Here is a 17293-nt window from a genome sequence, read left to right as displayed (position 1 = left end):
CTCCAAGGTCATGTCCTACATGGAGCCCTCCCGGAGTCTCCTCCCCAGTTTGGGTCACAGGCTGCGCCTCCATGCATCCTTCTCTGACCTTGTATTAATCAAGCAAATGTGACTATTTACTTGTTGGTGACATGTTCGAGAGGAAAGACGAAGTGCCCCAGGCCCAGTGGTGTGCTGGGGCCATCCTGCACCAGCTCGGGAGGACCAGCTGTGCACGTTTCTTCCCAGCTCCACATTCAGTGACATCAGATTGATAGCTTGAAGTTGGCCATGGTGGGAGCATTTACACCATGGTAATTGGCAAATGCTACAAACACTACAAATCAGGACTTCTTTTACTTTCTTTCTTTTTTTTTTTAAGGGCTGATTGTTAAACATTTATCAATATGACAGTCACTTAGGCCCAACTCTGATGCACAGGAAATGTGTGTGTGATGGATGGACAGATGGGAAATCCACAGTGAGTTCCTTGCTCCACGTTCTACCCCCTAATGGATGGTTTAGTCCTATGCTCAACCTCCATCAGAACATGTTCTTGCTCCCTCCTCAGTGTCCTCTGTCCTTGTCGTCCTCACCAGTCCCTTTGGGAAAACCAGTCCTGCCAGTTCTCCACCAGCTGGAGAAGTGGGGAGCAGGAGAGTGTGGACAGCATGGGGTCTCCCTTGGGTAGGGTGAGGAATTACAACATGGGCGCTTTCTCTGCCAGCATGTTAGTGGACAGGAGCGTGAGAGGCATCGCTATCCCTGGCAGGGAAACTGAATGATGGATAAGGCAGGTGACAGTGGAGAGGACAGGGCTGGGGAGGGCAGCAGCACCAAGCCAGGAAGAGGGCTGGCTCCTCCCCCAGGGAAACACCACCAACACCCTCTCCAGTGCCCCACAGTCTGATCAATACGGGATTAGTGAACACAGTCACCTCATTAAGGGCTGTGCAGGGAAACCGTGAGACTCTGCTAGCATCTGCTGTCGCTCTCCCTGGCTGTCTCTCTCAGCCCTCTTTCTCAACTGGCTCCACCTCCCTCCTGTCTTGGAGGCTTCATCTGAGCCTGTCTCCCTGTCCCTGTCCTCATCTGTATCTTGGTCTCCATCTCCGTCTTCAGCTCCCTCTTTTACCTCTCTTCTCTGTCACCCCTTTGTCTCTGTGCCTCCATCTGTCTCTGCCTCCTCTCCCTGAGTCTCCATCTTCCCTTTATATCTCCGTCCCTCTTGCGTCTGTGCCTCTGTCTTCCTGTCTTTATATCTGCCTCTCTCCCCTGGGGCCCTATCTTATCCTCTGCGCCCCCACCTCCCTGTCTACGTCTCCCCCTCTCTCTCTCGCCGTCTTCTCTACTGTGTTTCCACCTATATGTCTGTCTCCTTCCATGTCTCTGTCTCTCAGCCCCTGGGTCTCCTCACTCCCCTCCTTGCCCAGCCCTTCCCCCCACCCCAGCCCGCTCAGGCTCTGGGGCCCAGATGGCGGGACTTTCACGCTGCAGTGCCTACAAGCGCAGGCCCGTGGCTGCTTCTGGGACTTCTCACCACCCCCGGCCCCCGGGCCTGCCAGGCAGCAGCCAGTCATCTGCCTGGCCTGCTCGGGCCTCCCACTCACCCCTGTGGAGCCCTCAGCAGCCAGGTATTGGGACAAACTCCTCCCTGGAGAAGACACTGTGCCATCACTGAGTGGGCACTCCTTGCTGCTAAAGGCTTGCAGGGCAAGTCCCCTGGTTTCCTCAAGAACTTGGGCAAGAAGATGCTGCAGGCACCCCTGACTGATCACTTTTACTTCCTCCCCAATGGGGTATCTCACTGAAAGCCCTCTTGCTGCGGCTTCATCTGCCCTCGGTCTCTGTGACTCAGCTTCTTCCTAGTGCAAAGCCCCCACCAGCAGCATCCAGCTGGGCAAAGATTGCTGGATGCACTGAGAAGGTGGTTCCCTGGGGGATGGGCATTGACCACGGCAAAATCTGGGGTGAGAGAGAGGAGGTTAAGGTTTAGGCTTAAGGAGCCGGGATAATGGAAGGTTAGGTAGGGGCTGCCACCACCTAGGTCCCAGCAGCAGAAAATGCTGTCCTCACCAGCCTGGTGGAGCAGAGCACCTCTTCCCTGGAGGGTAGCTGAACAGGTGTGTGTACACACAGCCCCTGCCCAATGAGCCCAGACACAACACGCACACCACAGTGTTGTACGCCCCACCTGCCAGTACTGCAGCAGGTGTCCTGCTCACCCTGCACCTCACCTCCACAGGGATGGAATCCGGCATAACAGGCTGGCTTGGGGGGCAGTGAAGCAAGAGGAAGGGGTGGCGATGTGGTGTGATGGTAATGAGGGAGGGGCTGGGGGGAGGGCACATCTGGCGGGACAGGGTGGTTGGGGTAAGGGCTAAATGCTCACGACTTCGTGGGCAAAGAGGTCAGTGAGATAGGGGGAGGAGGCTTCTGATCCTCCTGAAAAGTGAACATCTCCTGTCTGCCCAGCCCCGGCTTGGACCTATGCTCCCCAGCCTCAACCCAGGTCCCCACTCCTTCCCCAAACTGGCCAGCTGAATCCAGGCTCCGCTCCATGGTCACTGTCACCCCTTCCCATCCATGCAGGTGCCCCTCCACACCGCTGGCCCCTAGATGCCTCTCTCTGAGATGAGTGCGAGGCTGGGGAAGCGCGGAGCCTCAGTTCCGTTCCAGGAAAGGTCGGGTTCTGATGGCCTGGTCCCCTCCCCGAGCCCCAGGGAGGCAAGAACACCCAGGAGAGAAGAGCGCAGCAGGGCTTGTGGACTGTAGCACCTGCCAGCTGCCTCCTTTCTTTTCTAAGAATCAGCCAACAGGGTGACCTAGAAGGCTTCATTAGGGGGAAGGGCTGCCTTCTGGAAGGAAGCTGTGGGGGAAGCAGCCAAACCAAGTTGTGAGGCCCCATGGTGCCTGTTCCCATCCCCAGTCAGTGTGCCGGGTGAGGGCCAGTGGGTCCCCTAGGACATCTTTTCTGTCCTTGCACAGCTCTGAAAGTGAGAACAGCCTCCTCCCCCCCAGCCTAGATCCCACTGCCTGCAGCCATTACCCCACAAAAAAAGCCTGCTCCCTCTTCCACATGACAGCCCTTCAAATATTTGAAGACAGCTCGCTTGTCCCTACTGAGCCTCCACTTCTCCTGACTAAACACCCTGGTTCTTAGAACGATTCCTCAAACGCGATAGTTTCAAGTCCCCTCACCATACTGGGCGCTCTCATCCACCCAGCACGGCCCTGCTCACAGCAAGGCTCTCAGAACAAAGACCAGCAGCAGAGAGGCTTGGCTTCATCTAGGCACAGCCACCAACCCTCCACTCCTCACCCCTACCTACACAGGCCCCCTTCTGCCTCCGGTCAATCACACCCCTAATTACTGAGTCAGATGAATGCTACAGGATCTCCCAACACCTCCCCTCCCCGCTATATCTCCTCCAAAGACCCAGATCTCTTCCAGTGACTTGTCCCTCCAAAGAGGTCTTGCCCACATCTGATGCTCATCACTCATTCACATCGTTCGAAGCCTGCCTCCTCTGGGAAGCCTTCCCAGATAGCGCATGCCCAGCTCAGACCTTGCCCCTGCTTTGGGCATACTCAGAGACTGTGTGACATTCACTGTTTTTCACCCTCCAAAGAATTCTCTCACATTGCTGCCATCTCCCTCCTGTCCTCCTCCCTGCCATGCAGGCTAGCAGCATGGAGAGAAAACATAGCACAGCGGGTAGGAGGGGAAGAAGGCAGTGGGGTCCCAGCCCCAGGGATCGTGCCCTTGCCCTACCTGCTCGTGGTACTCGATGCCCATGCTGAGTGTGTTGACCAGGATAGCAATCATGATTCCCCGACCAAAGTACTTGCTGTCCACAATCTTCCGGAAAGTGTCGCAGATCAACCTCCAGAAGGCCAGCACAGAGTTGGGCTCCACATCCAGCCCCAGTCTCCGTTGCCGCCGGCTGTGGGGGTCCCGGAGGTCACCGTGTTGGGCGTCCTGTGTGAACTCATAAACCGCCTCGCTGTCTGAGTCAGGCATCTCGTGGCCGGCGAGCTCCACCTCCCCTGCCCCAGCCCGGGCACAGTAGGGGCAGCTGTCTGGGCCACAGGCTCCACTGTCTGCCTTCAAGCAAGGGCTGGAGATCTTGCAAGAGCTTTGACAGGTGCCTGGGACAGGAGGGTAGAGGTTAGAGGCTCCAGAGATTCTTAGTTGGGGTGGCCCTTCCCTCAGAGTATAGGTGAAATGAGTAGAAGAGCTTGAGTTGGGGGTGCTGGGCACTTAGTAAGCCAGGGGTGTTGGGTGCCCTGCGGTGTGGGCAATCGGGAGCAACAGAATGCCACCAAATGCCAATAGTATCCCCTTAACAGTCACTGCTGGGGTGTCCTAGGGTCAGGCAAGTGGTCTTAATGTCCTCTGAGATCCTGGGCAGCTCTTATGTCCTAGGAAAACTCCAGCAAGGAGCCTAGATCATCCCTATGTCCCAGGGAAGCCAGCCCTGCGTCAACACTGCTCTGAGCAGCATTTATTTTCCAAGGGATTCTTGAGACACACACCCACACTCGTGTACATACACACATCAGACACACACACGTGCACAAGATAGATACTTCATGTACATAAACACATGTACTGTGTACACACATGTACTATTTGCATACCCCACATCACGTACATCCAAACACATGGGTACACAGACGCGTACACATCACACAATGCACATGTACCAGGCACGTGCAAACACGGGCACACATATACACCAGATAAGAGCACCACTCCTGTGTGCAAACATATGCACCTACTCACATCAGACACATGTGTATACACACATGAACACCGGACACATGTAAGTACACACAAACACACGCTGGACACCTCCATACACACATACACATACGCCAGACTGCCTGTGTGAGCACACAGTGACCTATGCCAAGATATCAATGTCAATTTAAATCTAAATTGGATCACAGACTATGAAAGCTGAAAGGAACCTCAGGGACCAACCAGGGAAAGCCTGTATGGGAAGGGCCCAGCCCCTCGTAGGCATCCAACACTGTTTCCACTTCTGACTGCACAGGGGAGGACATCCATAAGCATCTACTGATAACGACAGTCCCAGCCCTGCCTTTTCTAGAGGGGGGGAATGAAAACGTGCATGCGTGTGTGCATGCGACTGGCTCGTGTCCTATGGGAGGGTAGTGGAAGAGCTGGCACAAGAACCCTTCGCACTGCATTCTGTGATAGCACCTTCCTGTCCCAGCCCACATTCCCACATAACATCCCACAAATACATCATTTCTCCCACGTGCCAAATCCTTCCTGAAACGCAGGCCCTCTTCTGTAGTTACAGTGAGTCTGTCTGCGGAGGACTACCCGCCACCCCTGTCTGACTGGGGGACGCCACAGGCAGCGAGCATCTCACTTTCCCTATGACGCTGAGTGTACCTCCCATCAGATTAACAGCTCCCTGAGGACTTGCTGCTCCAGGCCCCTGGTCTCCCTATGGGGAGGGAATGGAACTCATGTTTACAAGAGTCCCCTTAGTATGCAGCACAGTGCTGGCCACGGGCATATACCCCTTCCCCTCTGAGCCTTGCAACAAGGGGTATGGAGTGTGGGCCTCACAGTCAGAGATGGTCCTGAGTCCACCCCTCACCGACGGCACAAATTTGGACAAGTCATACAACATCTCTGAGCCTCCTTTCTCTTAGCAGTAAAATGGGGACAGTAAGAAAGCTTATCACCTAAACTGTTTGAAGGAGCCAATGGGATTCTGCCTGAAAAGCACGTGACAGGCACATAGCAATGCATCAATGAATGTTAGGTATTATCGCAAACAGCGCAGAGCAGAGCATATAGCAAGTGCTCATTACATGACGGTTATTATTATTACAATATGAGAATTATGATTCCCATTTCAACAGATGAGAAAATTATGGCTCAAAAAAGCAATATGCTTGGTTAAAGGTCCCAGGGCTGTGAATGGCAAAATGGGAATCCGAGGCCAATCCTCCGACTCCAGACCCCTGGTCCTCTCTGGAACACTACCTGGCCCTCAGTCGAGGGGCACCAACATGCCCCCACCCAGAGTTCTCACCTGTACTCTGTGTCTCTAGCAGCTTGTGCATGGAGCTGTAGCGCTCAGGTGGGATGTTGAGGCTGGTGAGGGTGGGGGGTCCAGAAGTGGGGGCTACCTCCATGAGTGCCTTCTCCTTCAGCATCTCAGGTGGCGGGCTGGTGTGCACAGTGGGGTACACCTTCCCGCTGCTCACAGTCCTGCCTGACGCCTCAGATGGTGACCTGGGAGCGGGTGCCTGGCAGCGGACTGGCTCCAAGTGGCAGTCAGCATGGTAGAAGCTGTGCACAGCCTCTGCGCCCCCCGGAGGGCCCCCTGAGAGGGCGGGTGTTGAGGGCGGTGGCAGCATGAGCCGGCGGGACCCGTTGGCATCCCTGTCCTGGATCTCTGGGCTGGCCCGGGGGCCCCGCAGTGTCCCATTGCCCAGGTGGTAGTGGTGGTGATGGTGGTGGTGGTGGTGCACCAGGTGATGGACAGATGGGCGGCGGTGGGAGCGTGAGCAGCTGCTGCTGGGCTGGGGCTCTTGGCCCCCATGGGGTGCTGGGCTGCTCAGCAGCCCAGCCCGAATGCCTGCTGCCCGGGAGACCTGGGCCAGCCTGCGGGCTGCCTTACGGAGGATGTACACAAGGTACTTGAGCAGCTCCTCGTAGCAGCTGCCGGGCTCAGAGAAGCTGGCCAGGGTGCTGGCGTTGGACAGGAACCGCACGCGCTGCTCCCGCATCAGCTGGCTTTCCCGCTGCTTGGTCTCTGAGAACTGCGTGGCAATCACCACCAGGCACAGGTTGATCATGAAGAAGGAGCCCACCTGTTGGGGTGGGGACAGTGAAAGGAGACGTCCTGAAGAAAAGAGAATCACAATGCCTGCTGCCAAGTAATGAGCACTTCCCATGTGCCAGGCACTGGGCTTAATAGCTGTCATTTTATTCTCATAAAATGATCAAGAGGTGACATTTTTATTATCTCTATCTGAGGGTTGAGGAAACTGAGGCTCAGAGAGGCTGAAGAATTTGCCCAAGATCATTCCATTAATGCACAACAAAGCTAAAACTTGAACCAAACTCTATGGAATTCCAAAGTATGGCTATTGGTCCTGATGCTACCCTGCAAGGCGTATCTCCCAAACTCCCTGCCCCTAAATATGCTCATCTGCGCAGATCCTGAGTACTCCTCCCCAATTCCCACGAGGAGTAGAGAAGGCTGTGAAAATGAATGCAGTCTCAGGACATGGAGTTTTCGCATTGGATTGAGCCTTAGAGATCTTGGCAAAAAACTTGTGCACAATACTCCTGCTTCTAGTACCAATTCTAGCTGCGTGACCTTGAGTGAGACCCTTAACCATGGGGCCTCAGTATCTTCATGACCACTGGCCTTGCCTGTATCTCTTTTCCTGTGCCTCTCCTCTTCCCCAGCCAAGCGAAGGGCTGAACCCTGAACCCTACAGACTGGCCAAGCTGCCACTCTGACTTACCCACGCTTCCCCATTCCCACCTCCATGCCTCAGTTTCCCCAGGATTCGGGGGCAACCATTGCTTGGACAGTAATCCAGAATGAAGGAAATGAATATTTATGGTGACGAAGCAGTTTTTTTTTTTTTTCTAGATTGTGTCCTAGTAATTATGATAATTAGTTTCACTAGTGTGATTCCAGAAAGCTGTTTGGAAAGATTTTTCAGGGGGTGTGTGGGAGGGTGGAAACTAGGCCCTTAACCCCCTTCCCCCACCCCGTCTTCTTCCTTCTCCCTTCCCTATGCCCAGGGAGAGCAGCATAGTGAAAAGACTAGGCTTCCCACAGGCACCAGCCATGCCACCCAGGTGCTGGTGGGAGATGGGAACAGGCCTGGAGCCTGGCCTGGCCACTCTTTCGCACTAGGAAACATTACAGGGCAGGAGCGGGTGGCCTTGAGGACTTGTTCTTTCTCAGGACCTACCTGCTGTCTCTCACTCACCAAGAGCTACCTTATTTTGTCTCCACCTCTCTCTGGAGCTTGTCCTAAATCCTGACTACATCTTAATCTCTTTTACTCAATATCTGTCCATCTGTCAGGCTCTGTCATTGGCCTCTTGGTGACATGGAAAAAGGGCTAGACTTGGAGTCAGTAGCCTGGGGCTGAATTTTCAGCTCCGGCCACTCGGGCTGGTGAACAAGCTCTCTAAAGCTTAGAGTTCTCCTTTAGGGGCTGGGACCACAATCCCTGTGCACGGCCCCTCACAGGGACCAGGAAGATTCAGCAGGCAGCAGATGCTATAGCACATATCAGCAGTGATGCCCCGCTCAGCGAGATTAATCCACAGCATATGGGACGCCCACAATGGGGTCAGACAAATGAGGAAACGTTGGTTTCCTCATCTGTAAAGTGGAAACGGTAACAGGATCACGGTGAGGATTAAATGCACCAGCACATAACGAGTGCTTAGAGCAGGGACTGGTGCATGTAAGTGCTCAATAAATACTAGCTATAAGTAGCAGCAATTAAATTGTTAACTGTGAATGGTAGTGACTTAAACTATTAAATGCTGCTACTTTTGCCTCTGTCTTCTGTCCTCATTAAGCCTTGGAACTTCTGAGCTGGAGGGAACAAGGGATCACGCAGTGTTTCTCAACACTGAATGATGGGAATTTGGGGTGGAACAATGCTTTGTTTGCAGGATGTTTCAGGATGTTTACCATCTCCTGCCTACTCCCCAACAAAGTGCCAATACTGCTCTACTAGTCCTCGTGAAAAAAAGGACCATCCTTTGTCACTTCCAAATGCCCTCTGGGAGAGGTAGTATCACCCTACAGTCGAGAACGACCGATTTTACTGATGAAAAAACGGAAGTCCAAGGTTGGACTGGGGGTCTCGTAGGGAATGACTTGCCCAGGGTTCTAAGTGGTAGTAAGTGATAGTCAGGTCTTAACCTTGGATTTCTCTCCTTACTCCTCTTGACAGGTGCCTTCTCTGCCTGCATCTCAATGAGACTTGTCGTGAAGGCTAGAACTTCAGACTGAGCAAACTTTCCCCTCTCTGGACTTCCCCAACCCATTTCCCCAGAATCCCCCATCCCCTCAGGGGCCTGAGGAATCACTCACGATGATGAGGAGGATGAAGTAGATGAAGTTGTAGAAGGAATGAGCATCCATCACAAAGTACATGATGTCGACCCAGCCCTCCAGCGTGATGACCTGAGGAGGTGGCAGAGGGGCAGGCTGACTCTGGGCCCCCTGAAGTCTCCTGCAGTCTCCTCCAGAGGCCCTGGCCCCATCCCCACCCTGAGAACTTGGACTGTGTCCTGGTGCTTGCGTTCTGGGGACTCTCCCAGCGCCCAGGCTGCCCCACCTGGAAGATGGCGATCCAGGCATAGCCGATGTTGTCGAAGTTGATGGCGCCCTTAAAGGGGTTGTGCTCCCCCGCGGAGCAGTTGGTGTAGTACTGGTTCCAGTTGACACAGGTCGTGTTGCTGGAGCTGTTGTAAGCCTCGTAGTCCAAGCCGCAGGGTGGGCCGCCACCCCCCTCCCCTCGAAGGGTGGGCACACTCCTACAGGAGCGCATGCCATTCTCCCGCGGCTGGGAGCAGATGAAGGGGTTCTCGTCTTCGTTCTCGGTCTGATAATAGCGCTCCAAGTCCACGCTCAGGGGGCTGTGGAGGGGACAGGGGTGAGGCTGAGAGCAGGTATCCCAGGGAGAGGGCCGCACTGAGGCATGCAGGGTAAGCAGGGCAGGGAACAGAGATGGGGCAAGCACCAGGTAGGTGCAAGAATTTGTGGGTGTGGATGGGGAGTGTGAGGACTGAGTATGAAACTCCAGAGTCAGGAGGTTGGAGGTTACATCCTAGAGTAGTGGTTTTGCAATGTGGCCACACAGTAGGCTCACTGAGGAGCTTATAAAAATCTCCTCGTTCAGGCTGAACCCCAAACCAATGAAATCAGAATCTGTGGGGATGGGACCCAGGCCTCAGTATTTTTTAAGCTCCCAAGTGACTCCAATGTGTAAGTTGGAAAACCAGACATGTCACTGATATGAGAACAGATATGTCAATAGCAACAGAGACTGAGGGTGGTCCCAGCTCCACAACCACTCCAAGGTCACCCCACCCCATGAGCTACTCACAGGCTGAAGTTCTCGGGCAGGAAACATCGGTTCCGAAGCAGCCCTGCCCATAGCTGGACTCCCACGATGCCAAAGATGAAGAAGACGAAGAAACAGAGCAGCAGAACGTTGCCCAGCATGGGCAGCGTGTCCAGCAGCAGTGTGACGAGGATGCGCATGCCTGTGGGGGCAGAAGCCACGCTGGGGGCGCCAGGTTGGCTGGGCTAGGCTGACAGCACCCCCAAAGAGCTCCCACTAGGGCCTCTGAGGCTAAGACAGCCTGGCTCAAGCTGGAGGGAAGACCAGTACACACCTGTAACTCAGCAGGCGGCCCTAGCAGCCACTAATCCCTCCCCACTATCCCTCTTGCCACACCCCCACCCATTAAACAGTGGGCGGAACCACCAAAGATAAGCCAGAGTAACCTCAGTTTCCAAAGCACCCTCTTGTGACACATGCCACCTAACTGTCCCAACATCATCACAGCACAGATATCGCCCCTAATTTATAGACGAGAATCGAGACTCAGAGAACTGATATGACTTGTCCAATACCACAGAGCTGCTACATGTAGGTGCCAGGACTTAAACCAGGCTTTCTGCTCCTAAATCTCATTACATATATACACACATACATACAACACACATACACACATACACACACACACTCCGCTTCTACTTCCTGCTCTCACCAGACAGTCCGCTGAGTTTCCTATCACCACTGCAGTCATTAGGGAAACTGAGGCAGAGAACTCCAAGAAGGATGTTAGCAGGCAGGAATCTCACTTTAAGATCCAGGCCCTCAGCAGGGGCCAAGATGCCCTGTGCGCTACCACGGTTCTCAGCCCCCCGCCCTGAGTCTACTCTCTGCGTGATTCAGATCCCCACACGAGGGCCTGAGAGGCCACAAGGCTGTCTTCTCAGGTGGCCTTCAATTAACAACCCCCTCCCTGGGGAAAGCCACCACAACCCTGCCCCAATAAGCCCTGTGAGGGATGCTGCCCTCCCTCCTCGCTCCAGGTCTAGGACCAACTATCCCACAAGGTCTGAACCAGCCTCCCGGCCACCAAGGCACTATCAAGCACAAAGACCTATAATGGCCGGTTTTGATCCCCAAAGCACCACGCATTGTCCCCTGTCCCCTCCATGGAAAAAGCTTCTAAGCAGCAGCTAATTAACCCTCTTAGCGACTGCAGCCGCCCTTTGCAGCTCAGTGTTCCTCACTCAGTCCCTCTCCCCACCCTCTCCAGCCCCATTCTCCTTCAGCTCCTCGGTGCTCCAACTGAGATCAATTCCTCAGGGTTTGCATTAAGGGAATTACACCGGTGGTTAGACAGAGGCCTATAAATCTGCCAGCCATCGCCTAGGGCAGGAGAGGAGGTGAAGGCATGCTGTCTCAGGAGCTCCTGCTAACACCAGCACACCCCAGTGCCTGGGGGACACACTGAGCAGCTCTGCCCACCCAGAGGCAGCTGCATCACACACAGAGATACATACATGCATGTGTGTGCACACGCACACGTGCACAGCAAAGGGGGCTGTTGTTACATCAGGCACAGAAACCTGCTCTCCCCCCTCCCCGCCCCACTCCTAGGACTGCAGTAGAGACCATCTGCAGCTTGTGTAGGTTGGGGAGTTACAAAGGGGGCCCGAGCACGGGTGGGGGGCAGGATGTAGGGGAAGCTAGAACTGCCAAAGCTTCGCTGGCTCGGGAAACCAATGCGGTTTAATTTAGATAATGGTCCCGGCAGTCAGTTACTGCAACGGATTGGAAGGAGGTGGGAAGGAGGAGGAAGGGTATACAGGCAGGAGCAGGAGGCATGGAGTGGCCTTGTCTTGAGAGAAGTCATGCTCAGCGAGACCAGTGTGGTCTCACCAATGAGAACCAGATAGCGTGATAGGCTGTCCTGGCTAGAAAAGGCCATAGAGCTTTGCACCTACTCCTCCTGGCCTGCCAGCCTCCTTACCCCATCCCCATCACCCCTATTCCAGGGGAAGGAGTAGTCATTTAGCTGAAGGGAAGGGGTCGTCTGAGACATTTTTGAGACTCTTACTCCAAATCAGACTAAAATGAGGGGGAAGGATCTTTTCAGATAATTCTCACAGTGCCACAGCCCAGAGTGGGGGCTTTGTTTGGCTCCAGTGACCCCCAGCTCCCCACTGAGCCCTTCCCTGATGGGGTCTGCCTCAGAGTGCCAGGTCCTGATGAGGCCTGTGAGTGGTCAGGAGGTCAGGGTAAGGGTCTGAGATTTCCATATTTCCTCTTGGGACTCTCCTTCCAGGGGCTGAGGGCTGAGGGGTCACTCACTGGGCACCCGGTTAATGGCCCTGAGCGGTCGCAGCACACGGACTGTCCTGACAGCTGAGAAGCTGACGTTCTGCAGGTCCAGCGAATACTCCAGCATCCTGCAGGGAGGGGCCCAAAGGGAGGCCCTTTGAGTCTGAGGCCGCCATCGGGGTCAAAAGAGGTCAATGAGGAATCTTGCTGCAGAGGGGCAGCACGACCTCTGACTCTTCCCCCTCCTCCACCCAAGGACCCTGAAGAGGGAGTGGATGGAGGGGCCGTGGATTCAGGGGAGTACAGGCTGGAGTGCTGCAGGCAGGATAGCCTCGGACCCTTAGTGGACAGCCAGGGAGAAAGCAGTGCTGTTGGTGGGCTGGGGGCAGGGGCCAGGCCTAAGACTCTGGCGCTGGGAAAGGGACTGATCTGATCCATTGCTTGCCCACCCCCAGCCTAGGCCCTCACCCTGCAATAACGATGAAAAAGTCCAGCCGGTTCCAAGTGTCTCCCAGGTAACACTTTTTCCCAAAGATTCCCAAGGCTACCATCTTCACCACCATCTCCACAGCGAAGAAGGCAAAGATGAAGTCATCAAAGGCCTGATGTGGGATGAGAGGCTGCTGAAACTGAGAAGGGGGTAGGGGAGCACCCCTCACCCCCACCACAGGGTCTCTTGCAGAGGAGGGGTCAAGGTTATTAAGATCAGGAGCTTCCCCCTTTCCCCTACCACATACACACTCACCTGCAGGATCCGGCAGCGCTGGGAGTCACAGGCGATGTCTTCACATGGCCGGAACATGCCCAGAGTCACACAGTTGAGAAGGATGACCAACATGCTGATACGCTCAAACCAGGTAAACGGGTGGTCAAGGAAACAGATGTCAAGGGCTGGAGCAGAGCCCATGCCCCCTACCCCCCCTCTGGCACCCCTGCTTCTTGACCCCCTACCCCATTTGAAACGTAACCAGGTGCAAAGAGAAGGCCCTGGCCCAGCACCACTTTGGTCACCTCACCCCTCTGGACCCAGCTTCCTCATCTGTAAAGTAAGAAAAGCCACAAATACCCTGACTATTTGCACAAGCCATTTTGGGGATAAAATCGATCACACTTATGGAAATGCCAGACACCAAGAGTTTGCTGTTGAATCTGAATCTCATTCTCCTTACCTCCCAGGGAAGATGTGAGAAGCAAATGAGATAATGTGCATGAATGTGTGACACAAACCTAGTCAGATTATGTCTGCCTTGCAGTTTACCAAGCACTTTCACACCATGCCACATTTGATGCTTACAACAGCCTCGTGAAGTATCTGGAGATCATTTTCTTCCCTAGAACCCAAGGAAACCAAGGCCCAGAAAGCCAAAGTCATGTGCTGAAGGTCACAGGAGAAGCCAGGATGAGACTGAGGTTTCTAAGCTCCTGACCTGGGATAGCTGCTTCCATGCTGCTCAGGCATGTAGGGAAGGAGCTGTCACAAACGTGCTGGCACCAGACAGGCAAGCAGAGTCAGACGAGAGGGTTCACGGCTTCATCACAGCTTTGGAGCCTGAGGCTGCCTCTTCTACTTACTCCCAGGTACATCTGTCCCCCTGACCTCTCAAAGACCTCAGATGGCCTTTAGACATAGTCAGACATTTAAATAATGAGGACCTACTACACACCATGCCCTGTGCTAGACACAAGCCCCAAGCCTGTGCAGAGTGGACAGTATCCTGCACACACAAACTGGGCCACCATCACACCTTCTTGTGACTTCCAGCAAAGCCTCAGCCCAGACCAACTAAAACAAACTCTGTTCTGCAGCAATGGGGAGAGAGGAGTCTTTCTAAACCCTGAGTCTTTCCACATAGTGGATTTTATTAAAGCACTCGCCTCCAGTCTATCGATAGGTACAAAAGAGTCTTAGAACGTTCTGGGAACCAAACTCACAACCAAACGACCAAGCATCCTTTTTTTCTCAAGGAAAATGTGAAGGAGTCGGGAAGAGCACAGCATGACCCACCAAGTCAGATGAAGTGGGGTGGAGAGGCCCAGAGTAGATGGGATCTTCCTGTTATAACCTGACTTCTGGAGTAAGAAGCCAAAGACCCAACAACTTTTCTCCCAGCTGATCCCAGCCACACCTCATCTTCTGTCCTGAACCTCAGATATGTCCCCTTCCCAAAAGCTCATTATTACTTCAATCCCCTCGTAGCTCTCTTACCCCTCCTGTGACCCAGGCCCTTTTCCCTTAGACTCACACCACTTCCCACCAACAGGTACCAATTGTCCCAAGGCACTGCAATTTCCCTAATCTCCGCCTCCTCACAAGAATATATATGTGTATATATAAGTTCTAGGTTTTGGGGGTAAGTAGATAAAGTGGGAAATACAAAGTGCTCTGTTTCCATGGAGCTGTTTTCCTGAGTGGAACTGGAGCTCAGTGGATCTTTCCCTAGAATAGGGGTTGGCCAGGGGTTACCCTGAAAAAAGGGGGACAGGGAGGGACCTCCCTTGGATCCATCATTTGGAAAGGGAAGGACACAATTACCCCCAAGAACTGGTCTGCTTTCCCCAAGCTACCTCCCTCCTCTCCTCTGTAGGGAGGGACTCATGTGAGCAGATACGTTACACGAGGAAAGACAGGCAGTTCTCCTGGGAAGAGGGGTTCCTGGAACACCTGTGTGGATCCTTCTAATGGGAGTGCCTGGCATGTGGCAGATGGTCAATACATGGGAAGGAAGAATGAATGAATGAATGAATGAATGAGTCAATCAATTAATCGATTAATCTCCCTGCCTAGAAGCCGGCTGTAGCGTCCCGTTCATGTTTTCCTGCCTTATTTGCCTCGATATTGATGAACTGATGATAATTATGGGACAAGAAGAAGGTGCAGAAGTACCACCGTAAGGGAGCTGTCCTGCCTGTCCCCACCTTACACATGCTTATGCTGGGGCCTCTTATAGACAGAGTCTGCCAGCTCTTAACCACAGAAGCCCCTTCTCAAGCACCCCCTTGGAAATTCAGCTTAATCCCAGGCACATCCGTCCCTCTGTACTTCCCTCTTTTCCTTATAGGTAAACATAAATGGACAGGGAGACACCAAGGCACAGGAAAATTTGGGACAATTTGAACTGAGGAATAATTAATGGGGGTGGGGGAGTCCTTCACCCTTCTCAGGGTAGGGCTCGTTTCCTTGGGAACATGGCCGTATGTCACTGTGTGATGTTCCTCTGTTGCTATAACAACAGAAAGATGTGTCACCAGGTGGTGTGGATTCGTTGCCATGGTAATTAAAGCCCCTCCACACACACATGAACTCCCCTTACCCAGGCTGCTGTCTTGTCTTCAAGCAGGGAAGGGGAAGCAGAGAGACCCACAGGTTATCAGGTTGGGGGGAAACCATGTGACAAATCTCCATGGCAACCAAGGGAACGGGGGACACTGGTTGCCATAGTGACTATGAGAGACCTGTGCAGTCATATGTCTACTGTTGCTATGGTGACTGTCCGGGCTGGAGTGGATCCCAAAGGGGGAGGTGGGTAGGAGACGGGAGGATCTTTCTTTTCCCCACAACCCACCATCAAAAGCAGAGAAAAAGGAAATGGCAGGGCAAGGAACCCCACTTTATCCCTCCTCCTCCTCTTCTCCCCCCCAGGAGAGAGAACTAGAGCATGTTATCTGCACAAACTGAGTCCTCTCCATGGGGCTTTATCTAGAGCCCTAGCCTAGCCTGGCAGCTGCAAGGCAGAGGGAGGTAGGGAGAGGAGGGAGGAGGGCTGGGGCACCTCCAGAGGCATAGGGGCTCTGAGCAGAGAATGACTGGGAAGGGAAGCAGGCCCTCTAGCAGGCCCCCATTCCCCACTAGGAACCTGGAAACCTGAGACTGAGTAAGAAACCAACCTGGACCCAGGAGTCCCGGCCTCCTAATACTTGGTGGGAAGGTGGGGTGGTGTTCTCACCCACCCCATGGAGAGGCTGGTGTCTATGGGATTCAGCATTCCCCAGGGTCGGGTAGTATATAGGGGCTCAGCGGTAAGCCTCCTGCTAGGAAGCAGAAAGGGGGATTCCCCCACAGAGCCCCCACTCCCACGTCTGTTTCCCAATGGTCTCCCTGCCATGGCTCCAGCATGTGGGTGTGTGGGGAGAGAGGTTTCCAGCTGAACTGAAAACTGAAGCCTGAAGAAAGGCAGCCGGCCCCAGGGCCCCACCCAGAGACAGAGACGTGAGACAGAGACACAAGAGAGCTGGCCTGCTGGAATCTTTGGAGGGGAAATAGGCCAGAAATCTGATTCAAATGTCTGTGACTGTGCGTGTGTGTGCGTGTGTGTGTACATGTCTGCATGTGTGAGCAGTTGTGTCTGTCGCCATCCTGGCTGAGGCAGGCAGGGTGGGGTAAGAACTGGGGCGGGAGCAGACGAGGGGTGAGTGGGGCTGTGTGGTGGGGGTAATCCCAGGAATGGCTCCAACTGGCACTGCAGGTGATGGGGAGTCCCCCAACAGTTCCATGGAGCAGAGTGGGTGTGTGACCCAGAAGGAATGTGGGACTGGGACAGAAAGAGAGGGGTGGGGGGACTGTGGCCCCCTAGTCCTATTCAATTCCCCAGCCCCAGCCCTTCTCTGCAGAATCCCCTCTGGAGAGCCTTGAGTTCGAAAATGAGAGGAAGGCATTGGCGAGGAGTCAGAAAGAACACCCCCCTCCCATTTCCTCTGAGGACCAAAATGGAGATTTCTCCCTAGGTAAGAGAAACAGGCAAACTTGGGGCACTGGGACAGTGGCAAGGAAAGCTCCAGAAATTCCGGATGCCCCCTCCCCTTCAGATACACACACTCAGACACACACAGTGACGCAGTCGCACACTCACACTCACTTCTGGAAACCATTAGTGCTCCTACCCATTCAGGCCCCCCCTCCCCCCCCCCCCCC

At 54.1% G+C, this 17293-nt stretch overlaps 1 protein-coding gene across 13 annotated transcripts in view; it reads right to left on the bottom strand.

The window, feature by feature from the left end:
* Positions 1–17293, bottom strand: part of CACNA1G (calcium voltage-gated channel subunit alpha1 G) — a 63244-nt gene that overhangs the window by 42347 nt on the left and 3604 nt on the right. For 9 of the 13 annotated variants that reach the window (XM_025041684.1, XM_025041676.1, XM_025041679.1 and 6 more), the window contains exons 2-9: positions 13130–13241; positions 12853–12986; positions 12415–12512; positions 10129–10288; positions 9358–9658; positions 9111–9203; positions 6063–6846; positions 3755–4131 (exon numbers count right to left, since the gene is read on the bottom strand). In XM_025041684.1, coding sequence (XP_024897452.1) covers positions 3755–4131; positions 6063–6846; positions 9111–9203; positions 9358–9658; positions 10129–10288; positions 12415–12512; positions 12853–12986; positions 13130–13241 — 2059 coding nt within the window. Of the gene's footprint in view, positions 1–3754; positions 4132–6062; positions 6847–9110; positions 9204–9357; positions 9659–10128; positions 10289–12414; positions 12513–12852; positions 12989–13129; positions 13243–17293 lie in introns of those variants that run through there. The other 4 variants (XM_025041678.1, XM_015599315.2, XM_025041680.1 and 1 more) reach the window with 3 other exon arrangements.

The sequence above is a fragment of the Pteropus alecto genome, unplaced genomic scaffold (assembly GCF_000325575.1).
Source record: "Pteropus alecto unplaced genomic scaffold, ASM32557v1 scaffold98, whole genome shotgun sequence".
In the NCBI taxonomy this organism is placed as follows: Eukaryota; Metazoa; Chordata; class Mammalia; order Chiroptera; family Pteropodidae; genus Pteropus; species Pteropus alecto.
Note: the sequence above shows the minus strand (reverse complement) of the source record. Positions and strands in the feature narration are given on the sequence as shown.